Source organism: Rissa tridactyla, chromosome 18, assembly GCF_028500815.1.
Source record: "Rissa tridactyla isolate bRisTri1 chromosome 18, bRisTri1.patW.cur.20221130, whole genome shotgun sequence".
Classification (NCBI taxonomy): domain Eukaryota; kingdom Metazoa; phylum Chordata; class Aves; order Charadriiformes; family Laridae; genus Rissa; species Rissa tridactyla.
Genome location: NC_071483.1, coordinates 5,320,748 through 5,348,440, shown reverse-complemented (window position 1 = coordinate 5,348,440; position 27,693 = coordinate 5,320,748). Strand labels below are relative to the sequence as shown.

Sequence of the window (27,693 nt, the reverse complement as noted above, 5' to 3'; positions counted from 1 at the left end):
CCCCAGAGCCACTGTTCTTCACAAGCAGGAGGAGATGAAGAGCTGGGGAAAAGCAGATCAGTACCAAACGCTTTTAATGAAAGCTATAAAAGTGAAGGGAAGATGTCCTTCTGTTTTTTGCTTTCAGTAAACGAACAGAAAGCGTTAACTCAGTGGACATGGAAGTAGGTTTTGTACCTTCTTTTGCATCCCTCCCCTTCTATTTGGAGTAGCTTGAAATGTGCTTCAGCGCAGCACCGAGTGCCTCGTTCAGCTCCTGCAGGAGAAAGGAGAACAGGCTGCTTCCTTGCTGGCTTCACGATGTCACATAAATCTGAAGAGAAAGGCAGCGAAGTGAGTATATCGCAGATGGGGACAGTCACTAGAAGCGAGGCAGCGCCGCTCTCAGCCTGCATAGCCAGACCTGCTGCCGCTGACTCGCCACACGCTGGCTTTTCAGTGTGCTCGGTGGGGAGAGCTGGGCAGAGCTGGGCAGGCAATGGGCTTGTGCGTAAAACGGGCGCTTTGCAGAAAGCGCCTTCACGTAGCGTGCAGCCATGTCCTGTGCGGGTGCTCTTCTTTCGACAGCTGAAATAAATACATGCACGCGTGCGTATTTTTGACACAACTGTGTCAAGAAACCGAGAGAGCAGCTTACAAACTACAATGCTGGTTTGGGCTTAATACTAGGCTCAGCTGCTGGGTTTAGAGTGAACTTACAATATTGCTGTCTGATCTTATAAATTGATTTAAGTCGCATTGCCATGGTGCCTGTTTCTTTGTCTCTGAGCACAATACCACCTAAGCATAATCCGTACATTAATGCGTACTTAGGATAACCTTGGAAGGGCTGTATTGTACAAACGAACGTGGCAAACTCCCGAAAACCAAAGTAGTTTATCTTAGCGGTCCTGCGGCAGAGCTAGGACGATAAGTGTTTACTTCTCCTTTTTTCCAGCCTGTGCTGCAAGTCCAAGGTATCCCTCTCCTTTCCTAGACCATTTCCCATCTCTAATCTTTCAGAGCAGTATTTTCCTTGTTTTGTAGTTATAATTTTTCTCTCTTTTCGCGAGAAACAAAAATTAGTAGGAAGTAGGAAGTAACAATGGGTGGAACCTGGGATTTCTCAATTCTGAATTTTTTTATTCTTTTTTTTCCCCTTCACTGACATAGTGAAATCAGTGTTAAGCGTTCTTCACACCATTAAATGCTTGCCGGTGGCTACTAACACTTTCTCTTGAGGCATTGGTAGGATTCCATTGCAGGCTCTGAAAGTTCATTTCAGTCCCTGACTGATGAGGTTCCTGGAGGTGAGGCTGGTTTTTTGGGTAATGTTATTAGTTCAGCCTTGCAAAATATTACTTGCCTGAGGTGAGTAATAGGTTTTGATGGGTAAGTAAAGTATCATCAGTCATCATCATAGCAAAGGACAGGGAAATGATTTTTGTGTCTGAACTGGTAAGTGTTCAGAGCAGTTCCCGAGACCAGATTAGTTGTGCCCTGCAAGAAGCCATGCATTTGTTTTTTATTTTTTTTTTCTGCTTAAATTGCAGTTTGGTTGTCCACTAATGTCATAAGAGTGACTGGCAGATGTGATGCGTTGCTGTTAGACACTGCTGCCAAATCTTACAGGAAACTGGGGATGCACGGAGCTCTGAATGCCAGCTCGCTCTCAGAGCATATATATTACACTGCATTAAATGACCAGCTTTGCTAGGTTTCCCATTCTGTTTCGGGGAAAAAAGGTGATTTGTAAGTCAGTTATTCCCAGAACAGCACAGTATCAGATGGTTTTCTTGATGCCAGCTGCTCCTTGAATGGAATTTTGCCTCCTGGTACATGGAGGCTTAGCCAGAAGGGCTGCAAACTTCAGTGTTGTTACTTGATTTACAGTCTTTGGGCTTATTGCACCATTGTGTTTCTCACATTTACCCTCATAGAAAGACACACTGAAATCCTCATGTGATTGGAAATCAACCTGGCAGCATCTGAAATGGGATTTTGGTTGAAATATTTCTCTTCCCATTAGGTCTGATGGTGTATAGAGAAATACAGTGAACCCCTGTCTGCCCATTTAAGTTTTCACACTTTTATTTGTTTGTATGAACTTGTGCCTTTTTTATTTCTTTTCTTTTTTTTTTTCCTGTCTCTTAACCAAGGCAAGATGGACGGCAAAAGCTGCTTTTCTACAGTAATACTGTAGCAGTTTCCCAAGGCAGCACTGTGGTTCAGTGGCAGAAACGAGATGAAAACCTGAGTATTTCTGACCACCTCTGCCTGTGGGTTCCCTATCTAAAGATAAAGCACAGAGGTCTGGGTGGTGGCATATTAATTATGAACCATTATCTCTGCCAGCATGGTAGTCATTTATCATTTCATAAATCTGAATCTGTGGCTTGAGAATGAATGACTCATCTTAGTTTTGCTAAATCTTCTTTTGCGTTAATGTTTCTGAGTCTTAAAGTTAAAGATGAAAAGCAATCACAAATAGGGACAAATGGGGACATTCGTGCCTGACTATGGCTCTTCAAAATGCTTCAAGTTAGTTTCTGTTTTCTTCTTAATTGCACAGTTTGCTTCCTTTTATTGGGCTATCTTGATTTTATTGTAGATTTTGCTGATAGGGTACATTATAAGAAAAGTAATTTCTTTATTATATTTTTCTAGGGGTTTTACTGGAATTATAAAATACAGAGATGAAAAAGGCCCATTATTGTATCAGGTCTTCTCTGGTTAGTACAAGATAATTTTCTACATTGTGATTTTTAACAGTTTTCCGAGCCCAGTTTTAAATAAATTCTACAACTTAATTACATCTGTCCAAGTATCTTCCAAACTCCTTCTCCCAGAGGGAGCTCTGTAAATGGTCTTGGTGTTTGAGCTTCTTTATTTTTAAAGCCTGAATGCAAAGAATAACATCTAAAAAATGATGGGTTTGCCCTTGCTGAAATTGGCATCGAAACATTGGCTACAAGCAAGTGTTTATAGATGTACAAGGCTACATCAAATATTAATTTATGATGAGCCTTTGGCTACACTTGTTCAATACCACCCTCCATATGGCTTATTTAGGCTGATTCATAAATCCGGTGGCAAGCGGTGGTGATGTGGGGCTGCTGCGGGTCTGTCCTGCGTACATAGCCACGGCTGCCGGTCTCCGCACCTGCAGTTCAGTTAAAACCTGTGGGAGCTGAATGGGCTTCTGCAGCTTGACGCCTGCTCCGCTTAGCTCCCACTTTTACCCTCTTGACTCATTCTGACTAGCCCAAATACCGCTAATGTTCACAATTATGCTGGATTGGAAGTAGCTGGAATATTATATTTTGGAGAAGAAAAGGAGGAACTCCTCCAGGGATTAGATTGTGATACCCAAAGATATTTGGTATTGCAGTTTATGACCGTCTGTCCTGCTTTTGATCCAATTAAGGTAATCATAAAGCGCTCTGATGCTTGAATTAAAGCTACAGGAATGCTCAAACGTCATATGTTATCCCACAGCAGATCTGTGGTTTTGCCTTTGGCTGAATCAAACTTAACACTTTCAACCTGTAGGTAGAAGATGTCGCACTTGGAAGGCTTCACATCAAGACTAGAGTTCACCTGCCCTAATCTAAGTGCTCAGCAGTTAAAAGCCTGCCCTGCCCATGTATCTTAAGGCACTTTCCAGTGCTCAAGGAGAAAAACAGTCTGCCAAAAACAGGTCAGGCACGTGGTCCTTGGATGCTGACTGCTCTTACTCTGAGTTAAAAGCTCAGGGTGACCTTGTTGAACTGGAGCATTCAGATGTCCGAGGGAAGACCCCCACCATGGGCAGTTTTGACCCATTCCCACAGGAATGCAGTTAGACCTGTCAGTTGGGCTGTGCTTTTTCGAACTTAACATCAGTGGTTTTGCTCACGCTGGAAAAATTGGTACAGCTGCCAGTTCAAGGGAAGGTCGTGAATCTTTTTTTTTTTTTTTTTTTTAACTTCAAGCAAACAGTTATGTCCATAGATTGAAAATATTCAGGTTATATTTAAAGGGCAGGAACATACAGTTAATTTATGGCCAGTGTTTCTTTAGTGTCTACCACAAAAATAGATGAGTAATTGGATATGGGGAGCCCATATAGCAGTATGGCTTTTAGTCGAGTCTTCTAATGGAGCCCATTAAGTTATTTGCTGGGACGCAAAAGCAATTTGTGAAGCTTAGGCATTTTAAGAGCTTTATAGCATTTCTAGCATAGAGCCTTGGCTTTATAGCAGTGTAGAGGGACCTGGCAACAGCCATCAGATGCTGCTGCTCCCCCTCCCCAAGTTGTACAGACTTGTCACTTGTATATAATGTACGAGTTTGTGCGTACACCTGCGTATTGGTGATTCTGTAATTTTAAATCCTGGTATTCATAGAATCATAGGGTTGGAAGGAACCTCTGGAGATCATCTAGTCCAACTCCCCTGCCAGAGCAGGGATATTCCTAATATCCAGCCCAAAGCTCCTACTGCATGCAGAGACCCCAGGATCTTGCCAGTGAGCTGTAATTGGCAAAAACGTTGTACAAATCAAGTAACGGTTAAAACTTACTGGTTTATCTTTTTGTCCTCAAACAGCACATATGCTTAAAGCTCTTAACTTTCTATTCATATTTACTTAAGTGTCATGGGCAAAATGCGAGTTTGACATTTTTTCCCCATCTTTTGAAACTAGTATTGCTCTGAAAACCTTTTGTGAAATGTAAGCAACAGGCCTGTTTATTCTGTGCCTCTTTTTTTGTTTTGTTTTGTTTTGTTTTCACACCCTAGTTTTCTTTCTTAAAATTAAATAAAGAGCCCAAAGACTAAGCAGAAAGATGGAACAGAATGTCTCGGAGAGAATCATCAGCATCCCAACAGCAGACCATGATATATTGAATGCCTTAGACTGGAAAGATGGCATTGGTACCTTGCCTGGTAGCAGCAATACAAGTAAGAAACCAGGGAACACAATGTATGAGTGGCCACCATGCGTTTGGCAGTGCAAAATATTTGCAATATATTCTGCAGTTTGCAAATAAAGGTTGTGCAGAAAAAAACCCACTTTGTTGTAAACAACGGGGTTGGCATTACCAAGGAAGTGGTGAAATTTTAGTAATGCTTCTGAAAGCCTGGTGATACTCCCTCTCCCCTTCTAATTTCTTGCTCAATTGATTTCTAAAGGCAGGAAGTATTTTAAATAATTGTTTTCTGCTAATAGAAGTTACGGGCCTGGTCTTCCTAATTCTCAATCATGTCCATACAACATACTCAGGCAAGAAATTCCGTTAATTTCAGCCCAGTGTGAGAAAGACATTTTCTCCAAAAGATGAATTTTCTCAATTTGTGGGGTTGAGTCTTTAGGTTCTTTTCACATCAGTGGTTCTTTTTTTGCAGCTTTTGACAGCTTATATCTTACATATTCATGATAGTGACAAATACAGCTCTCCTATAAATCAGAACCAAGATCTGATGGTCACAAACACGGTGTTCTGTTAGAGAAGGGAGGAGGGTGAGTGTCTGTTGACTGTTTCCCAAATTACCTTCAACTGTTATTTCAGTTCGATTGCACTTCTGATGGTTGAAAATGAATACATAAAATTGCCCTCAGGGCTGCAAGTTCTGAATCTCTGAGGGGAAAAAAATCAATTTCAAGTGAAATAAATTGGAGCTGAAGGGACTTGAGAGCTTTGAAAAATCAGATAGTTGGTGTTGCATCAGGCATTCAGAATCAGGACCCCCACCTTCAGCAAGTCTTGACAGTCTTCCCCTTCCTCCCCTCCTCCTCCTCCCTTTGTGCAGAAATGTCTCCTACGTGGGCTGCCAGACCTCGCTTAGGCTACGAGGAAAATGCTTCTGCCAGCAAATGTTGCGAGAATGTGGATGAACTTGCCTCCTTGGAGGGTTTTGAGATCAGTGGTTTACACTCCTGTAAAACCAACATGGAATCAGGTCCACTGACTTTCTAGGAGGTGCTTTGGATGATTATTTTGCCGTGGCCTAACTTTTGCCCTATATTTAGTTAAAGCCATTGTACTTCTGCCTCTTAAAAGAGCTTAGCAATGTATTGCCACAGGTTTTCTCTTAACCAGCAGTAAAGTTCCTTTGCAGAAACAGCTTCACTTTTATTGATTCCTCATAATAGTAGAGAACCAACAAAGTACCATGTTATTTATTACGCTGAAAGACACCAAATAATATTGTATTATTTCATATTAGATGATGAAGTATAAGAGCACTGAGTACCACGGTTAGTGAGTGTGGTAGAAAGGCTTAGCTGGAACATGATAACTGGCTCCACAGGAAGCCACTTCGTTCTTAAGATGCCAGACACTTTTTTTTTTCCCCTGCAGAAATGCCAAACGCTTTTTTTTTTTTTTAACTTTTGCTGTTTAATCTTTTTTTCCCCTTCTCTTCCTGCTATATTCCAGTTCTTGCATGCACAATGAAATACATTTTTCCTTAATTTCCTTAAAAAATTCTCAGGAAGGTTGTTTCTGGTTGTTTCTGGTTGTGTGGATTTCTTATTAGCAAACATGCTATATTGAACCCCTTTGTGTAAAGGAAGGTGCAGTCCTGATAGTAGCACAGTTATGTGTTTCCAGAACTTAGGAATGAGGGATATTGCCTTGAAGAGTCTTGGGATGAAACTGGATGTTGTTTCGATGGATCAGCCAGTCCTCAGCACCAGATCAGAGGCTATTAATAAAGATGCTCGTTGTTTTTCTGATGCAAACTTATGTTTTCTGGGGCCTGGGCTGGGCTTCGCCAGTTCACGTGGCTGCAGGTACGCCATCAAACTTAGAGAAGGAAATAACAGCCTGCAGTCTCCACTGGTTTGGGCTGAATCAGAGCTGTTCATTTGTATGCAGGAGTGTCTCTACCCCAGAGACTCGTCTGCTAATATGGAATGACATTGGCACCCTTCCCCACCTCCAGCTGCGAGCTCTGCTCCGCACTCGCTCTGCTTCGCACTCGCTCTGCTGCTTAATGGCACGTAGAGCTCTGGAGATGCTCCGTCCACTGACCTTCTGCTTGTGATGCTGAGCTGTCCTTAGCAGCCATAGCGAGGAACCCCTGGGATCTGCACCGTTGTGCTGCTGCTCTTCCGGCATTTAAGGAAAGTGATGGGTTTCTTCTCTAAACCGGATGGTCTCCTGCAGGAGACTTAGTCCGCTTAGAATTATCATTTCTTTGAAATGGATTGTTTCTCTTTGTGCTAAAATAAAAGTGATGCTCTGTCTCGTCAGGGCCACAAAGGAAGAAGTGAGCTTTTTAGAAGCAAGTCCAGCATCTTTGAAGCTTTAAGAAATACAGGCTTCAGATAAAAAAAGAGGGAAGAGGGGGAAGAACATTTGGGATAAGGCTTTGATAGGGAGTTGGAGGCAGGATCCTGAGCCCAGGAAGCATGCAGGAGTAGAAGAACAACGGTGCTTCTCAATGCAATGAGAAGCGCTGCTTCAGAGGTGAAGCAAATGCTTTTAAACTGGGTTTAGCAGGTTTGAGCGAAGAGCGGATGGTTGAGAAAAGATCTCAAACTAATGAAGTGCTGTGAATAAAAGCTTCGGAGCAGAGCCTGCAAATGAAACCCACCTTTGACTTGTCTCTTTCATCTTGGAGTTCAGTAGGTCCGTATTGCAGACAATAAAGAAGATTAAGAATTGAGTAATCTTTAGAGCTATTTGCTCATCAGAAAAGTGATTTTAAATTATTATTTTAATTTTTTTTTGGTGCTCAGTTGCCCTGGCAGATCGGGACTAATAAAAGATGACCATTGACACAATTTGGCACACTTTAATAATTTTTTCCAGACCAGTGAAGCATTCCTTCCTAGCCTAAGAAATTTTTTAAGCTTCAGGGATAAGAGTCTCTGAAGTTTGCCACATATCAGTCCTTTTCCATAGCTACCCCATGATGTGAGCGCTTCGCTGTGTGTCTAGAGGGGTTCTCTTGTTCTGCATCTGAATTTACTCTTGGCCTGCAGTCTGTCAGGTGCTGTGTTGGAGCAGAGGATGGGTGCGCTGGCAGAACCTCCGTGGGAGGATCCCCTAGCCCAGCAGCTGATGGAGGACTTCTTAAGGGTCGAAACTTGGGGGATTTGGGGCTGGAAGCTCGGACACTGTGACTCCTGGCCCTACTGGTACCTGTCAGCTGTGCTGCCTGTGGCTTCTGTTAGGTGCATTTCTAGGACTTTTGGAAATGGTTGGTTTAGACTTGATGCTCTCCCCTCTGCCTTTGGGTCAGGGCCCCTACTGTGGCTTTGACTAATAAGTGGTGCTGTGCAAGGAGGAGCTTATGAAATGAAGAAAGGGTAGTTATTTCTCAGTGTCTGCCATTCTTCAACAATATTCCCTCTATCCCCGCATTCCTCTGCTCCTCTGGGAAGTTCATTTCCCACCAGACTGTCAAGTGTCATTGAAGAAGGGTTGAGAACTGCTTGGCCTCTTGCAGCTCCAGATGCTCACTGTGTTTGTGCAGTCCCGGCTGTCGCTGTGCTCTGAGATCTTTAAAGCCCAGCCAGCACCAGCTGGGGGACGTATTGGACAAGTTCTCCACTGGAACGTGACCTTTCTGTCAACAGCTAGGTGATTCCTGCCTGCACTGAAATTTTAGGGAAGGTGCTGTATGTCATAACTGCAATAAATGTAATTGTGCTTTGTTGGATGAATTTGAACCGTCAAAGCAAGTTTTGGGTTAAAATGCTTTTCTGAGGGTATTTATTCTGATGTGTTCCTCAGAAGTCTGGCTTTTATAAGGGGAGCACATCCAAAGCAGGTAGAATTAACGTTGCTTTCCTTCATTGACAACAAAACACATCATTGGGGTTTTTTGGGGGGCCCGTTGGTGGTGTTTTGAGGAAGAGTTGGGTGTTTCTCACTTTTGTTGTTACTTATTTTTAATGCTTTTTAATGTATGCACAGCATTTATTTTTGTCGCATACCTAGTGCTCCTCGGGGAATCCTGTATTCTTTCCTCTTCCCCTTCCTAGCCCTTTTACTACTGCTTATTCGCTTGCTTTCTTCTGTTACCCGCAGTTCCGTTTAAATGAGTTTGGACTGCTAGAAATCATTACTGAAGTAGAAGCAGAAGCCGTAAAAACTCTTTCAGCCTCAGCAGTAAATGCCAGCCCAGCCAGCTTTGTTCCTGCTGCTATCAGCACTTCCGCTGCCTCTAGCACTGGTTTGGAAGGTGAGCTTTTTGCTGTGGAAGAGAATATATACGGTTTCTGAAAAAGCTTCTAGAAACAGGTCTAACTGAAATATGTGTTTCAGTAGCGTCGTGCTCCCTGGCGCAGTGTGTGGAGTGAGTCACTGTATTATTTCGAATATTTTAGGAGTATTTGGAGTGAATGTAATTACTGTGTAGTCGTAACAGTACCTGGCGCATGCATTGTGCTTGCCTTTGTGGAAAGTAAGTGTGGTTATATCAACAATCTGGGCTAGATTTGTCAATGTAGTCAAATATCCCTCTCACGCTGAGTTTTAACTGACATCCTGGGATCTTTTTAACCGGTGATTCTGGGAAGTTGGAGCCCCTTCTTTCCAGGGTGGTGGCTCAGCAATGACATCGGTGTTTCTCCTTAACACCAATGGTTTACTTGTCACGACAGCAGTTAAGTCTGTCTGTATTAAACTGCCTGTTTTGGGGCTTTGAGACCAGAACGGCCTGGTCATATATATACCGTATTAAATACACTCAGCCTTCAAAATGGAGTGATCGCTCCCACTGGGCAGCGTCTCAGCTCCATGCTAACTCCTGAACCATGCTTGGGAATTGCTTGGGATGGTGCTAGGTGCCCTAGGCCAGAAGTGCCCCGGGGCTGTGCTAAAGATGGATGTGGCTGAGCTGCAGGACTTGGCACTGTGTGATATACTAGTATAGCTGTGCCTTTGCTGACCGCCCTCAGAGGCGACGGGAGTTTCCAGTGTTATTCCTGTCTGTGGTAGTAGTGTGGAGCATGGATGGATGGCACAGTGCTGTGCTAACCTGGAATGCCTGGATCAAGATGAATCCCCAGTAGTGTTAGTTTTCCTTGCAAGAACATCCTTGAGAATCTCCTCTAACCTGGGTCATGCCAAGACTGACACTATTAGCCATAAAAGTTTTGAGGTTTCTGAGGCTACTGTAACTGAAATTAGGGAAAACTTGGGTTTCAGCAGGATAATGTGCATGTTACTGGACATGCACATCAATGTAATGGACAAGAAGTATCTCAGTTCTTTGCAGGCCTGTTCTTACTCTGTTTATCCAGAAACCAGTAGCTCAAAACAGAATATTTATGTGTTAACCACTGAGCTCCTCCATTCCAGACCACTCAGTTAAGCTGGCCAGCCTCACTTACTTTGTAAATCGCTAGTTTCCTTTGGTTAAATTACTCACTGTTTCACACTAGAGCTCACAGTAGAGCTCCCTCGGAGATGTGCCTTAGTGTCTTCCAGAGAGTACTAATGGAGACCAGTGCTGGGCAGTGAGTGACGATTAAGAGCTCTCATCCCAAGAGTACTGTTTGCCATCCAGCGTTAGGTCAAATTTTAAAGATGCTCTTGGTTAAACATGACAGCGTGTGGTTGTGGCATAGGGAGCCCTTGATAGTTTTGTCTGACGCCTTTTGCCGAAACAGATCTTCTAAGTTGGTGACAGGAGACTTGAGAATTAGCTTGGGACACAGAGGCACCACAGGACAGCAGCTGGAGCTTGTTCAGTGCCTTGTTGTCTTCGACATCACCAGTGCATCCTGGTGCAGTAATTGAAAGGACTTTAACTCTCTGTATAAGGTCTGTTAGCGATGCTGGATCTCTAGTCAAGGCAGTGCTGCATCACTGAAGTCATACATCCCTACGGAGGGAACAACTTCTTTGAGGAGGGAACGATCTCTCCTCTTCTTGCCTGCCTGGACAAGTGTCTCCCAGTTGGCTTTCCCTAGGATTTTGATGGAACTATTTCTGTTTTCAGGTAGGAAGACTTTCTGCCTGTCTTCCCTCCTGGTGCTTCTCATCTCGAATTTCATTGTAAGCTCTGCAGATGCACTTACAGTTACAGGCTTTCGCTTATGCTCCTGCTGATGGTGGGTCATTCTCCTTGTCCGCACACGCTGAAGAGATGTCAATCCATCAGGCAAAGAACTGGCTCTTATGTGGACACCTCAGCACTAAGAATTTTTCACGCCCTTTTAGTGTGTTCCATAGATGAGTGTGACTTCTAATTGAGCAGAGCTCTTCGAGCGCTCTTGGTTCTTGCAAGTTTTCCCTGTTTTGTCTTTTCTCTGCCTGGAATCGTTGGTCCCCGATGGCACAGGGAGAGGCTTTAAATTGTGATATGAGCAGGCATGCGTACACTCTGTGCGTAGGCAGTCTATCTGCCCAATTCCAGCCAGGACCATCTGACATCCAGATTGGGCTATAGGGAGCAGTCAAATATAAATGAAAAATGTCAGTCGTCTTAGGAGAATGAGTACAAGTACTGGTAAGGAGACTATGAGAAAGGCTTTAAACAAAAAAGCGAAGTGACTCATACCTCAGCGTTCTGGATTGTGTGATGTGGTGTGGTTTTTCTTTTTCCCTTTTAAAGTGTTTAATGGTGCATTCAAAAATAGCTTGATCAAACCAGTGCGCACAAAACGGTGCCACTAAAAGCAGAACAGGAATGACGTATACGTAGGAGCCTCCTTGCACAATTTGCACATCAGGTTACTTCAGCAAAGTATGCGTCGGGCTAGTTTAGGTCCCTGGTAATGAGGACCACCACAATTGGGTTTTGTTAAAATATTAAACATAAATTAATTTGCACTAGGAAGATCTCAAATCATAGGAGAAAGTAAACGTAAGTTATATATTGGAGTTATTCCTTACATTTTCATGCTTTCATTCAGATGAAAGATTGATATATATCCCTTGCTAGATATAGAAGTAATTGTTTCTGCTCTCCCATCAATAATATGCTATTTTTAGAGGCTGCCTATGAAAGATTTTCATATGTACAAAGTATATATAAAGGCTGAAGATTTTAAACTTAACCAACTGTATTAAAAGTATCCAAACGAGATGGACTTGTTTGACATTTGTCTTTCAAGTTAGAGGGTTACTAGGAATAAAGAAATAGGAAAAGATTTTGTAACTCTGTCCTGGTTATAGCCTAGAGATTCTATCCTCCTTTAGCACTTTTACAGGGGGCAGGGTTTCTCCAAAATTAAAATATTATAGATAAAAGGGGTTTTTTTCTGTATGAGGTGGTACGCTCTTTCTGTGTGCCAGTGCCCAGCTAATTATTACTTCCCTCACAATGGGATAGAGGGTCACTTAATGAAACTTTGTGAAGGTGTTTAAAAATACAAAGTTTCAGCATTTGAATGTAATAGTTGTCTTTTCCTTTGCTTCTACAGTGCTCAGAGACGACGTGCCCTGCTCCGTTTTCCAAGCCTGTGAACAAATGGATTGCTCTGAGAATGGAAAGTTTTATACTCAAACAGGCTCCCAGCAGCACAGGGACAGGTAAAGAAATCCCAGATTTTTCCTGTTCTGTGTTTGAACACGTGTAAAGAGAACACTGTGTTAGAGAAAAGTGTTGCTGTGAGTCGAATGAAATCCTCAGAGCGAGTGTTACCATGGCATGGCTGAGGCAGGACCACCATCGAGCTCTGCTGGTGACCTTCCTGTCACCCTTGAGGCTCCTACACTCCACCGAGGAAAGCTCCACTCCAGAGCTCTGTCCTCATTGCTCTTCCCAGCCAGAGGAAATGCTGGTTGTGTGCTTGATGCCTCAATCCCCCATCCCACAGATAAGGATGATGTCTTTGCTTCCTGTAGAGTTGTAAAAAGGCAAAATTAAAAACCCTCTTGAGCTGCTCTGGTGGTGAGAGCTGTGCCGGTACTTTGGAGTGCTTTTAAAAGACACATATCTGGCAAATCCTGCGAACATGATTCACTTCTTTAGGTTCTCAGCCCAGGCATCCTCATTCTTCTGAAGAGGTACAGAGACACTGTGAATACTGCAGGAGTATTGTTGCACTTTTAATTTGATTTTGTTTTCAATTTTGGATGTTTAGTGATACCAGAAACATTCCAGATGATTGCAGAAACAGGGGAAATAGTAGAAATCTTAATACCAGCAGTGGCTGTCAGGTGAATGAGGCTGACAGACCTGTCAAACGTCTCAGGAGGAAGAGAAGACTGCTTCTGGAGTCTGAGGATGATGAGGAAAATGCAGATGAGGATGAGGTAAATGAAGCTGCATGTCTTTTCTTTAAAGAGAACTGTGAAGAGCAGGGACAATTCTGTGTCTGTCGTTTCACTGTGCAATGCAAACTGGGCTGAGGGAGGTTATTGTGTACCCATGAGAACGGTCTGGGTCTGATCCTGATTTGTATCAGTAATGAGAATATCTGTTCTGAAGTCTGAGTCACAAGGGTGAATAGCTCGTGTGAAGTCGAAGTCACGACTTCCGACTGTAACTTTACAGGTGCAGCTGTAGCCCTGTGCACCAAGTGTATTTTGCAGTAATAAAAACACATGTCTCTAAAAATACTTTATCTAACTACAGCCAAGTACTATTCTGTGATATTGAAGATTAGTGCCAAACCACAGAGTTTGATTGCTTTTTACTAGGTGCTTGCATGTACACTCACTACACTACTAGAAACCTGTACTAATGGTGGGTGAATAGAAGTACCTCAGTCCTGACCTGATCTTTTCGTAACTCAGCATTGAGCATCTTACTCCTTTCAGGGGCCCTTCTTTGTGCAAGCCTGCACTCTGCTCCCATGTGCGTAGCGTCTCAGGCCTGAACCATTTTATTTATATTCACGTATCACACGTGCTTTTGTAATGCAGAGACGCTGGGGCACGTGTTTGTTGGTAATGCAAGCTGAAACTTCTGATGTCACAAACAGTTTAACTCCTCTTGTTGCTCAGCTTTTCTCTGTCATGTGTGAAGATGTTTTAAAGTACGTATGTTTTCAGAAGTACTTGCATTCTGTCTCTTCCCCCTTCTCCTCCTCCTCGTTTGAAACTGCCCCCCTGTCTCTGCTGGGGCATGTTTGTCAGGCAGCTTTGCATTTCAGATTTCGCCCTTTTGGTTTGCTTTGAGAAATGACAACCCTGGGTGAATTAAACATGAGTTTGAAAACCACATAGAAGAAATGCGAATGGCAGTCTGGCTCGGGGTGTGACACAGGGAGACCACATTTTCTGGGGTGTTCATCTATGGCAGCAGTTACTTGAAGCTTCTGCTTCCTTCGGGGCTTCATAAATGATTTTTTTTCTGTATCCATTCCCTGGCATAGATGGACATAAGAACCTCTGAAAGGAAAAGGAAAACGGAGCATTACAGTAAGGCTGCTTACGTGAGCTGTAAATCCTGCACTGCAGAAAGCAAATCCTGTGTATTGTAATGGAGATTTTGAGCCTGTGCTGCTCGTCAGTAGCCGTATTTAAATGAACTTTAGCAGCCTATATTAAATAATTTGTAAAGCACTTTGGGATACTGCAGGATCTAAGTTACGTATGTAAGATACCTTACTAATGTTCTTGCAGGGTTATTCAAAAGAAAATAATGCTAGCTAATAGTCCTGTTAGTTACATGTTACATCCTTATTGTACCTGCATTGTAAGATGATCAAGGAGGGAGGAAAAAACAATATTGCTAAACTTTTTTTTAACGTATCTGTGTCTAGGAGAAGAATAAATCAAATAATATGAAAAGCCGCAGAAACACTAAACCAATAAAACAAGGTGAGCTAAGCTCATAGTCTCTTTTCTTTAATGTTCATAGATTTTTTTACTAGCTATTATAAAGTGAATAATAGTAAACAGAAGAGGAAAGGACAGTAGAGCTCATTTCACATTCAGAATAGCTTATTAGGTACATAACCCTCTTACCACAGTCAGTCTTCTCAAATGTATTAGCAAGAATATACTAGATTTGCCTGCATGATGGGCACAGTGTAGAGGATCTAGAAGGAGACAGCCTGACCCAAAGCTCACCGAAGCCAGTAAGAATCTTTTTTCCGTTGACTTTGGGGAGCTTCACAGCCACAGACTACAAATGCTAAATAGAAAATAAGCTGTAAACACGCTGGGATTGATATAGACTATGGGTTAAATTTATTAGATACCTTAAAGGAGTTAGCATATGTAAACTGGGGGGAGACTTTTAATCTGTATTTTAAACATAATTTTCTGTGTGTATGACCGTGGTTCTGCTAGAATGAATCCAAGCACCTGCCCAAGTTGTTGTTTTCATCACCTGTGTACCGATAGCTGCTTTTCTAGTAGATGCATTGTGGTATTAGTGGGTTATAAATGTATGTGTGTGTATATATATATAAAAGAATCTTGTGAACCGAACAAAAATTCACTTGATTTTTCATTTGTTTTGTTTTAGGTTTATTTCAGCTGCAATTATATGCCTCTTTGTGCTGTCTTTTAGTTTATATCTAACCCCTTATTCCTCTGTGAAATATCAGGAGCAGGAATTCTTTTACACATTTTTAAGTTATTATATCTTGTCCAAACTTTACAGTGGCAACTTTCCACGGGCAGCTTGCCAGCAATCCGGGTGCCACAATTCATTTGACCTATGATATAATAAATTCTTTTTTTTTTTTAATGAGAAATAAGCACAGTTTTCCTACTGCTGGAATTCATACCTTGCCTCAAAAGTTGGGTAACACTGCCTCCTTTGGGGTACAACAGCAAAACAGCGTTGGCGTGTATGTGGGAGGAGAAAGAGAAGAGAGGGCAGAGCAGGAAGCATCTCAGAGAAACATTCATTTTTCTCTTTGTTTTTGATTGCTTAGTTGTTCCTGGAAAGAAGAAGGGATGGAACTGGGTTTCCTACTTAGAAGAGGAACGGATGCCAGCTGCTCCCCTAAAACTGTTCAGAGAGGTTGGCAGCTTTTTCAGCTCTCTTGCTATGTTTTTCTCAGGCAACACCACAGAATTACTAACTCAGTGGAGGTAGGATTGGAGACTACCCTCAAGCCAGCAGTTACATTTATGAGTTGTTTCGCTGCAAGCAGGCAGTAAAACCCCCACATGTCTGTTTCCAGCCCTGAAGCACTGTGGAAACAAGCATCTGCCCTGTGAGTCTCATTCCAAACCAGGGTGTGAAAAATGCTGGTTGAGTCTCACTCCGAACTAAACAATGACTGTTTCGATCTGCTTTGGGTAGCTCTGGATAAATGGGCTATTAGGCAATCTCCCAGTAATGTTGGAGAGGGACAGCTTAATGTCTTTCATATGTCCTGTGCTTCGTCCGTGGTCGTACAGCACCCCTTCCATCCTTCCTCTGCAGGAAACTGCAAGTCACTTAGCTCTGTGAATGTTGTGGAGTGTCTCAATGAGAAGTGACTGTTAGGAGGGAGGGTGGAAGTTGTGTTCGTTCATAGTCTGATGCGTTGAAGGTGGAAGAGAATGAGTTTAGCCTTGGTGAAGCTGCTTCTGCACTCTGGTGTGCCAGCCCACATTAAAAGTTCCGCTCCCAGTGAGCTCTTCAAAGCCAAGGGCGGTTGGCACCTCACAGAGTGAGATAGAAGGAAAGTCAGATAACTGCAGCGGCTGCAAAAAGCCATTTGCAGTTCCAGTTCAGATTTCTTTTAAGCCTTAACTATACTTCGAATGTTTAATTTGGATTAAGACTGCAAATAAATGAAAGACACAAATGTTTTCTGGAATGACTGTGTAAGCGGACTCCAGATCAAACATGCCTTGTCCCTTTTACCCTTTGAAGATGAGAAGTTACCTTTTGGGAAAGTCTGGACTGCTGACCTCGTGCTGACACAGGCAAAGTGATTTTAGCTTTTCTGGCTCTTTCTTTCTGCCAGGCTTCCTGCACTGGGCTATGAAGGGGATTCTTTTGTGTTTGAATAGAGCTCATTTCTGCATCTGCTGAAAGATTTGTTCATAGCTAATTGCAGCAGGCGCATGGTTCAGTGTTTTTGAGAGATTAATTAGATTAACAAGTAAATCTGTAACATGGCGATGATTCCATTATTGATCTCTGTACCTGCGCCTGTCTATTAAAGCAGCAATCATTTAGTGATAGAATTTTCTTCTCGGAGTTGAAAACTCAAGTATATCTGATGACTGCTCTGCAACAGATTTTATCTCTAGGAAGTAAAAACAAATATTTCCTTCTTCCCCCTCCTCACAGTATCAGTCATTCCCACAAGGCCGAAATGGATTTAAAGTTGGAATGAAATTGGAAGGGCTGGATCCTGAACACCCCTCTCGATTTTGTGTCCTCACAGTGGCTGAGGTAGTTGCTCTTCCTTTCTTTGATTCCAAAAGACCCCTGTATTTTAGGATTTTTTTTTCAATAAAAAGTAGAAACATAAGAATAAAAGTACTTTGAACTTCACCTAACCATTAATTAATCAAGGTGACACTGAAGGAATGGCATTGTGGTTAAGGATCTATACCCAAAATCCTACTGTCGGATTTTTGCAATTGTGACTCAGAATAGTAAACCTTTTAATTGCATGCAATGAACAAATATGAAAAAGAACAATGCACTATATTAGTAAATATAAGCAAGTCAAAGTGCTTTTATGCATCTGCAATTATGTGAAATCTGTGTTGATCTGGTATAGACGTAAGAGTTTTTGGACTGCATTTGTACTCCAGATATTGCCGCACGATAATAAGTGCATGAGTACGGAATAGGAGGCCAGTGAAGCTACACTGGCCAATTTTGTTTTCAGCTGTTTGAAGTGAGGAAAGAAGAGTGTGGAAAACGGCAGACATAAATGAGGAAACATAAAACTAGACTTTTGAGAAATAAGTGAGATCTTGAATTTACTTTTATCTAAATCCAAATATGGAAGGAGTGTTTGATTAGTGTTTTTCTTTAACTTCGTTATGACCCTTTATGATAATCAGAGCTCCCCTCGTTATAGGTACAAGGGTACAGAATGCGGTTACACTTTGATGGTTATCCAGAGTGCTATGACTTCTGGGTTAACGCTGATTCCTCAGACATCCATCCTGTTGGCTGGTGTGAAAAAACAAGTCATAAGCTGCTCCCTCCGAAAGGTATGGGGAAAAAAAAGGTGTACAAGAAACCATAAATTCTGCTAAGAACCAGTTGTCCTGGCTCTGTGTGTTTAATTTTTAGTATGGTTTCATTGTGGAAGGCCATCTGAGTGGTTTAAAGGGAAGAGGTGTAACTAAGACAGTGAATCACAAAAGAACAGAACAGCTTCATTTGCTGTTCCCAAAGATTGACGTTGTTGGTCAAATTAAAAACTATTGGATGAGCGTGTAAAGCAAGGAGTCTCTTTGGGGTTCAGAATTTAATTCTTTCCTGTGTTCAGTTTCCTAGAAACATTTGAAATTTCAAATTAATGATTGGACATTATAGTAAAAGAGAGAGAGATGTTTTAGCTGAAATGCATAACCCCTGAAGACTGTAGAAGGGCAGTTATCATGCAAAGTTCATATTCTTCCCAGGTAATTTCCATTTCTGAAAAACCAATCTGAATGTAACGGGGCTGTGTAAAACAATCTTTTTATCTCTCTTTTTAGGTTTCAAGGAGGGAGAATTTAATTGGACTTCCTATTTGAAGAACTGCAAAGCTCAAGCAGCTCCAAAAAACCTTTTTAAGACTCTCAGCACTGTAAGTGGTGATATTGAATACAAGATGTTTCAAATAGGTCTGATGCTAAGTGAGTTTTGACCAGAATATTTATGTGTTTTTAATATGCTCATGTCAGAGGTGCAACCATGGTACAATCAGATGCAAGCTATTTCCTGCTGCGATTTATTTTTAAGATGGGAAGCTAGCACAATTTTTCTTCCTTCCCCCAGTCACTGACTTTTGAGAGAGAGAATTTGTATTTCCCTTCCTCCTTAATACTGGAGGAAAAGATTTACTCTACCATTTATTAAATATATTACAACAGTCTGTTTTGCTGTGTCCCTGCAGTCAAGATATTTGTGTCACTTTCCTCTAATTTAATCATTTCCAAAATAATTTCTGGTTTCCAGCAGCATACTCATGTGCGCCATGGGATTCATTATGAGGCTATGGATCTTGAGCATTTTTCATCCTTCACCCAGTGTTGCTTTCTTTTTGGTTGTTAGCCTCAGTTCTTATGTAACGCTCACTCCCATTTTGTGTCACTCAGATGACACAAAGTCCATGGTCTGGTGGATTTGACGCTGCAGATGGACAGAGCACTGATTTCAGTAGGATCAGGGCCTAATTGTGCAGCTCTGCTCTGCTTCTGACTGAGTCACCTATTTTCCTTGAAGGCTCTCGAACTTTCCCACTAATAAGACAGGACCCGCGATGCTCACGCTTATCCTCAGCCAATACTGGTCACTGCAAGGTGTGTGTCTCAGCCTTTGAGTCTGCAGTGTTGTTGTGTACCTGCAGATTCTTATTCCAGCTGCATTAGCTCTTTTTTTGGAGATAGTAACAATCATTGCCACAACACATGGAAATCTCATCTGTAGACCTCTTCCTAGTAACAATATATATCTAGTGTGTGTTTTGGTCTGTGAGATTTGGGGTTACAACCTGCAACAAATGAGTTTATAAGGGTAATTTAAATGGCCTGACCTAGAATGTGGCTGATTTCCCTTTCCTGCTGACCTGTTCCTCAGCCTGTCACCCCCTCTGGTTTTCGTCTGGGAATGAAACTAGAGGCAGTGGACAAGAAGAATCCATCTCTGATGTGTGTCGCAACCATCACGGACATGGTGGATAACCGCCTGCTAATTCATTTCGATAACTGGGATGAAAGTTACGACTACTGGTAAAGAGCTTCTATTTCTAATATATATCTGCAAGTAGACTGTGGTTTATTTCGCTCTTCCGCTAAGGGTAGTATCTAATATTTTAAATGTAGTCACTAAAGTTGGGATCTTAAATCAGTTTTCAAGCATCGGAGTAATTATTTGGGTTTTTACGAAGTGCCAGTTGCCCAGTAGCTTCCCCTGCTGTTCGAGTGCTTGTCAGTTGGCTCAGTGCAAAACCAGTGGGCTTAGCTTGAACTGCCCACGAAGCTTTCAGGGTAAGAAGCGTTGGAGGTAATGCAGCTGGCTGACTTGGGTCAGGTCAGGGAATGTTCATGTTATCCATTCCTCTGGCAGAGCTGAAGGAAGAGTAAGCTCCACTAGTGACACCGCCTGGAATTAGTAACATCCTTCCCTCCAGGACTAGCAGTGGGTGTTGGCACGTCTCTCTGCAAACTTACATTTGGAAGCAGGCAGTAAAAATCTTTTCATTTGCTTCAGCGGAGTTTGGCTAAGGCCCTTTGAAAATAAAAACAATTGCCAACGTTGAGGCTTTTAAGTCCTGACCTGCACTACAGTTGTTCTGCATCTGAGAATCTTGATCCTCTGCCCTCATGCTGGAGCCAGGTGGAATATTAGTCAAGGAAATGTTTTCCCTTTATGGTCTGTGCTTTCCAGCCTACAGGAATGGAGGAACTTTCTTTGAATTTGTCTGTGAAAGCAACACAAGGCACATGCCTACCAAAATAGCACTGGTTCGATCAGAATTCTGTGTTCTCTCCCCCGTTTCCTTTTGTTTGTTTTTTTCGGAATAGGCACCTGTTTGGTAGGAAGTTGGTCTTTTCTTTCTTTGCCATAAATATTCAGAGCTTTGTAGCACTGCTGTTTCCATTTGCAGGACTTTAGATCTCATTTCTTTACCATTTTAGCCCATGAAGCTTTGTTTTCATGCTGTGTTTTGTTTGGAATTTGAAAATTTTAATGGGAAACACAAACAAACAAAGCTTCAAAGTAGAGCTTGGCTGAAAACACACAGGTTTTTTTCCTAGATCTGAAAGACTGCTCTGGTCCCTTCCTCACAGCAGATGTGACAAAAGGGGCTGTCTCAAATTGGCCCATAGCCTCCTTCAGGGAGTCAGAAGATCTAAACACGCAATAAAATTGGGAACCAGGCAAACTACCACTAGGTTTCAGCTAGAATGAATGGATAACATGCAGTTCTTGGCAAAGACCTTAAAAATAATTTCCCCTTCTTCCACAATAACGGTGTTTCAGTTAGGGACGAGGGTTTGGTTTTTGTTTCTTTCCTTCCTTTGAATTTTAGCTTGGATGATCCATGTCCAGGCTGAACTGTGGTTGGTATGGTCCAGGCGGCGGGGTGGGTGTTTGTTGTTTTTTTAGAGCACCAGACATTCTTCTTTGTATTTCCCTATCTTTTGGGGCAGCTTGAGCGCCTTGAAAACTTGGTGTTATAAATTCTAACGAGGTAATGCTTGTCTTTTACACCATGATCACACCCACTGAAAGCATCTGCTAACCCAGCAAAGGCGTATCAGACAGCATTTGAAATTCTGCTTTTCTTTTTGCTTTAAGATTGACTGGTGCCAACTTTCCCTCTTTAACTCAGGTGTGAAGCTAGCAGCCCGTATATTCGTCCTGTTGGCTACTGCCAAGAAACTGGAACCCCACTGACAACACCACCTGGTATGTTGAAAATGAGACTTATTTCCTGCCTCAGTCAAAAAACCTGCAAGCTTTATCTTCCACATAATTACGTATTTGCAAGTTACAGGTTCCATTCAGTACTCTTTTCTCTACTGACCGGACAATATTATTGTTCGTACTTTTTGCCACTGCATTTCATTTTGTTTCATAGGTCTTTCAAAAAATGGAACGGGGTTTGGTAATTTGTAATTGAATTTGATTTCAGAAGGGAAAGGACTTTGAAGTATTTGCAGCATTTCCTCTAAGGTGAGCTGGAAGAAAGAGGAATCAGGGTCATGATTTCATAGATGGTGAGATGGGATTTCTGTAAATGAAGGAGTAACTGAAGCCAGATCGCTTTCTGCTGCGCTAGAATTCAGTAAATGAAGAGAATGTTGGCGAATGAAAAAAGACAGAACCTACAGGAAAATCAATGTTGTTTTCAGGCCTTGGAAGTGCTCATTCACCTTAAAAACAGCAAAAATTAAAAAATTATGTTTGCTGTTTGCTAGATCTGGAGCAAGAATTTCTGCAAATGCTCCATATCGAGTTTAGTAGAGTGGGTGGCTCTCCCAAGATCCCTCTGCGTTGGAGGAATTAGCCTCTGTGCCTTTGCTGCAGATGCAACAGGGGTTGTACACACTTACTCTTCAGCAACACCACATCTGTTCCTGCTCCTGGAACGCACAACAAGGCTGTGGCGTGCAGCTCCCCTACTCGTATCATGGTTACCTGTGCTCCCAGCAGGATCTGCAGTCAGTTCTGATTTCTCTGCTGAGAGATTTACGTGCAGCAATTTGCAGGCTGTCCTATGCGTTCAGTCATTGCACCCTCCTGCCAAAAGGAAACAATACCGAGGCTAAAAATTACTGAAATAGGAAGGGGAAAAAAGTAGAGCAGTTTCTTAAATGTAGCTGCCAGGGAGAGATATCCTGTTGTTGTTAAGAGTAGCACACCAATGTAGCTGTCTGAGATTATGGTAACGGCGATGGAGAATTTATCTCCAGACTGCTAGTTTTACTCAGCTGTGGGTGAGTAGGTAGCAGGAGACGAGAAGTTTCTCCAATCTTGCAGGCACTCACACGTAGAATAGTTAATAAAATAGGAAATTAATTTAGTGCTGCCATTGCACATCACAGAATCCTCTGACTAGCTCTTAATTGGCGGCTTTCTCTAGAGAATATGCGTTGATTAAGCTGTACAGAAATGAACTCTTCAGGTTTTTCAGGTCAGGGTTAAAGCCCTGTGTAGAAGCTAGGGAAACTTGCGGTGTCGCTGTGTGTGCTGTAAGTGTTGTGTATGAATAAACAGACCGTTTTCAAGCGCCACCCATTGTAAGCGCTAAATTAACGCAATAGCCATGTGTTACATAGCTGCTTTTCTGTTGCTTGTAACAATAAATGTGGGGTTTTCTTACTTAAATGTTAATTCTCTTGTTTTTTTCAGGATACAAGGATTCCAAAGCCTTCTCATGGGAGAAGTACTTGGAAGAAACTAATTCCCAGGCAGCCCCAGCAAGAGCATTCAAACTGGTTGGTGAATCTCTTTGATTGTCCTAAATCAGGAGGGCAGGGGAAACCGCTGTTATCTACCCTTTTTTGCTCGCTGCTTTATTTGATGGTAGTTCACCATGTCTGTGACAAGAGGGTGAAACTGGGTTTAAATTTACTTTGGATTTAATATCATCTCTCACTGCTGCTAAAGCAAAACACACAGCAGACTGCAAGATTATTTTTTAAAATAAAAATGCCATGAAAAGCTTCTTTGAAAGGGATTTTTTACTAACCATCTTCACTTGCTGCATTAGCAGATTTAAGGGAAGGGCCTGCAGTCCGCACAGAAAATTGTAGCTTTCAGAGGAACGTGTGAAGGGCAGTCCCTTGCCTCAGAGAGGGCATGGGGAGGAGGGAGACCTGGTCATCTCCTCGAGGTCTGACTGTGTGGGCAGAGGGGATGTCCCAGTTGACATCTGAGCAGGACTGATGCCGGTTGAACAGACTTTACAGACTCTCCCTTCATGGGGGTCAGAAGTGTCTGTCACTGCCTGCAACTGGTGACGTTTGGTGGGGAAGGGTAAGGGGTGGTGGGTGGGTGGGTGGGTGTGTTTGAGGGGGAATGAGAAGTGTGCGGTTCCTCCATCGGATGACCCCTCTGCGTGAAGTTTTAAAAACTTCTCTAAATTATTTTCACCTTGCAGTTGTGCAAATCCTTCTTCCCCTGGTTGGTGAGGCTGGAATTAAGGTAGAGGGAGAAGTTCCTATCAAGGACTTACATGTTCTGTACCCTCCACAGGAATAAGTGTACTAATAGGTGATAGAGAATCTCTGCCAGACTCTTAGATGGAGTAAGATCATCCTGGAGACTAAATCTGAAGATGGTTCTCTCAACCTTGGGAGCATGAACTTTTGTTTCTTACATAGGAGTTCAGTGCATTGATCTGGAAGCTCACTGCGAGCAGAAGCAAAACAAAAACCTTTAAAATAACTTCATAAAAAAAAACAACCCATACTTTAAAGATGATTTATTTTTTTTCCTAGCAGCTTCTTCTGCACTGCTGGCTCACCTTGCTAAACTTTGCAATATGTTTAAAAACTTTTCTGTGCCATAGTGACACTTGTCTTGATTCCTTTCGATGAAGTTAGTGTTGCAGGTTAATACCTGCTGCCCTCCGGTATATTTTGTTGGTAAGCTGTTCGGGACTGAGGAGGAAAAGCAATCAGGGAGGCCTCAGATAAGGGAGGTAAAAATCCAGCCAGACAAGTTTGATAATTGCTAGATTTCAGCAGGTGTCCATTTGAAGTTGTCGCAGGTTGCAAGGTGGATGTCAGGGAATAGGAAGAGGCTGGTTTTGCCTCTTTAGAGAGCTGTAAGGCCACAGCTGGAGTTATCTGTAGCACAGTTGAACTCCAAAACATCCCTTGGATTAAGTTTTTCCGGAGTTGGGCAGGCAGCATCTTCGATCATGCAGCACAGCAGGTGAAACACCTTGGAGCCTGTGTACAGGATAACAAGTGAAGCTTGTCAGTAGGACATATTTGTTGTCCCTAGTGTAGGCTCAGCCTTTTTCTGAGCTGTGCTCATAAAATCCCAGCCATGCTAGCAAACAGGAACCTTCAGAATGTGAGAGCAAAAGAATGCAGCAATTGGTCTTCTACACAACAGCGGAACAATAGAAGTAGTTTTGTAGAGACAAATATTTTAGAAGGATAATAAAACTCTTCATGATAGAAAAAGAAACAGTGAAGTGCGACCTACTTATAACTCCCAGTCTCAAGTCCTTAGTAATCTGTCGTTGCAGCATTCTTCCTCAGATTTTCACAGTATAAAATGTGTTGAGAAATATCACCCGAAGACAGCAGGGCTTTGCTCAGGACAGGGAGTGCTCCCTTTTTTTGGAGTCTTCCAAAGGGAATTGTCTTCCCAAGGGGGAATGCAACCGCCTTGCCTGCTTCTTTTCCTGTTTTACATACATCTCTGCAGCCAGTTTTTTGCTCCTTCAGGTATCTGGCTTTGAGAGAATAGCAGAAGGGCCAATTCTGGCTCTTGTGCAACTCCAGAATATAAATTAGCATTGAAGACTGTTTCGAAAATGAGACAGGAAAAAAAAAAGGCATTTGATATATCAACAGTTAATAGAACTCTTTCAAGATCAAACCTCGTTATTTTTCTGGCTTGGTTGGTCTGAAGTGCAAATGCATGGCACAGTTATTGATTTTTTTTTTATTATTATTATTATCCCAGCTAGCAATTACAGGAAATCAGTACATAAAAATATGGGTTGAGAGCCAGAACAGGCATTTCTCACTGAATTAGTTTTTAACAGTTTTCAAGAGCTATCTTATGTAGTCTGAAGGCACTGATCAGCAGCACAAATAGCAGATCTTGTGTCTGGACTTCTGCCTTCTTCTCCACCCTAAGATGCAGGAGACAGCTTCGTCATCAGCATTGCTATTTCAGCCCCTTGTCTCGGGCTGTCAATTCAAAAACATTCAGAACCCAGTGCCAAAAAGGCAGCAACCCTTCAGCAGGGCTTAAACAAATAGCCGGGCGCATCTTCGGGGCAGGATTTTGTACTCAGGCTGCTTCCTCAAGGAAGCCAGACAAGGTTGGCTGGTTCAATAAGACGCTCTTAAAACTAAAAGCAGTTTGGGTTGTCTGGCTTCCAGTGCGGCGTGGGGCTGAAAGCCTGTGGATAAATGTCTGTGTCCAGGTGAAAAGACCAAAGAGAAACTTCAGGTTTGGAGTCTGTAATCCCCTTAGCTCAGAAGTGGGCCTCCTTCCCTGCCCCCAGCTGCTGGCAGGAAGAAGGGTAAGGAAGATGGTGAGAGGAGAGTGATTTTAATCATCTTTTCATTAACCTGATCTTGTTCAAAGACATGATTTATCATCTTTTGCTAAAATCCTGACCTTTGTGTGCAGAAGTGATGAAGGATGTGTTTGGAATGAGTACACGGTGCTCCGTAACCCCCTGCTGAGGGGGTCAGAGGAGGAATTTGCAGTCAGTCATTTAAAGATAAATGGAAAAAATGGTAAACGCTGTCTGTTACTTAGAGGTTTACTTCTGTGGGTGCTGCAAGGGACACACATCAGGTCAAAGGACATTCTGGAGTTTTTACAAAGTAGTTTGACTGCTGCAGTTTGAGAGAAAGGGTAAGTTGGCAACTGCAGGTGGGAGACTCCGGTGGCTGGAGCTGCTCTCAGGTGCCAGCACCACAGTTCTCCGCGGTCATCGTTAACAAGCAAATGCAGTTGTTGTCATAAGAAGTAGGTGGTAACCTGCCTAATGAAGGTAACTCTGTAATATCCTGATGCCAAGAAGGATGTCACTTTAGTGTAGTGAAGAGAGATGTCTGTGGTGGTGTGTCTGAGGTGTAAGAGAGTGGTGAACTGGCCACTCTCCTTGTCAGAAGTGAGATGGTCTCTCTGCTGTGTTTGGGAGTTTTGCTGTCACGCTGTGGAGTCTGTCTGTCGGTGGAGCGCATGGTCTTTTTTCTGTTAGGGAAGTGCCTCTTGCCCTGGCTGTGAAATGCTCCTCTGCACTGAGAGAGCTCAGACTCCTCCTCAAGTAGCGTTGGGCTGCTGACAAACAGCTTAATTCTCTAGGAAACTGTGATTTTAACCGCTGAAGCAGTTTGCCATGTGAGATCGGGGCCAAAGCTGCAAAGGCATTTGAATGGTAGATGAAACCTTCAGCGCATTTTATTCAGAGCAGGTGACTAACTCTGAACGCCCAGACTTCTTAGCATTCTGCTTACAATCCTCTCTTACAGCGCCCTGCTCACGGATTCCAAGTTAATATGAAGTTAGAGGCTGTAGACAGAAGAAATCCCATCTTGATAAGAGTGGCAACAATAGTTGACAAAGACGACCATCGCATTAAGGTATGACCTTGCTTCAAAGTGCAGAGCCCTTGTGCTGAGGAATATAGTGATTGGCAGTACAGAAAAAACACCCATTCGGTACAAGGAGCAGCAAAGAAACGCCTTGCCGATGATCTAGCTTCAGGCCTGCCCAACTGGAAATGATTTCTGTTGTTTTGTCCTGTTGAAATCTGATGGAATTGCCTAGTATTGTTCGTTACTGTTTTAATGTAACTATTTTGAAATAACATTTGACAGCATGATTTTCCATCTCGTAGCGGTTTCTGTGCGATCTGTGCAAGTGAAGGCAGCATTAATGTTCTACTGGTGGGAAGCCACCTGACAATTTTCTTTTCCTAGCATGCTTAAAGGAAAACCCAAAGCAAGTTAAACCCTGGTATGTCTGGGAAGCGGCTTCATTCTTCAGTATGAATTTGTTACATAAATGGATTTTAACTAATTCTTTTCACGTAAATATATTGCCAGAAAAATCTGTTGTGTGTTGGCTTCTGAGAAATTACGTATGAGGAGCTAAAGTGGAGGCTGCAGTGATGGAGGCTCCTCAGCCACAGGTCCCCTTCCCGAAGGATGATTACGTGCGCAGGAGTAGAGTTTGCTCTCCGTCAGCCATTTGATTCTCAGTTTCATCTCTGTGCTTGCAAGCAAAAGTCAATTTCTGCCACATAATACGCAGTTCATACATCTGTTTGAAACTTTGCCACATAAACAACCCGGTAGCCTTTAAGCTGCAGTGATCCTTAGTCTCTGGTAACCTCACCTGGATCTGAGCTAACTATTACTAGTCCCTTTGCCCAGCAGAAGATTCTAGCTTATTCACTGCAAAACTCACCGAACTCGTTGGCTTTTATGGTGTTTTGGGATCCTCAGAAGACCAAACAATTAAATAAGCAGTTGTGTTTGCA

General features: G+C 42.6%; 1 protein-coding gene across 3 annotated transcripts in view; it reads left to right on the top strand.

Moving 5' to 3' along the window:
* LOC128918949 (lethal(3)malignant brain tumor-like protein 3) overlaps positions 1-27,693 on the top strand; it is a 52,129-nt gene that overhangs the window by 6,089 nt on the left and 18,347 nt on the right. For 2 of the 3 annotated variants that reach the window (XM_054223845.1, XM_054223844.1), the window contains exons 2-12: positions 12,349-12,457; positions 13,012-13,183; positions 14,638-14,695; positions 15,763-15,851; positions 17,118-17,222; positions 17,863-17,998; positions 18,491-18,582; positions 19,575-19,726; positions 21,334-21,410; positions 22,857-22,942; positions 26,681-26,791. In XM_054223845.1, the coding sequence (XP_054079820.1) occupies positions 12,396-12,457; positions 13,012-13,183; positions 14,638-14,695; positions 15,763-15,851; positions 17,118-17,222; positions 17,863-17,998; positions 18,491-18,582; positions 19,575-19,726; positions 21,334-21,410; positions 22,857-22,942; positions 26,681-26,791 (1,140 nt within the window). In that variant the 5' untranslated portion in view covers positions 12,349-12,395. Of the gene's footprint in view, positions 1-12,348; positions 12,458-13,011; positions 13,184-14,637; positions 14,696-15,762; positions 15,852-17,117; positions 17,223-17,862; positions 17,999-18,490; positions 18,583-19,574; positions 19,727-21,333; positions 21,411-22,856; positions 22,943-26,680; positions 26,792-27,693 lie in introns of those variants that run through there. The other variant, XM_054223846.1, reaches the window with a different exon arrangement.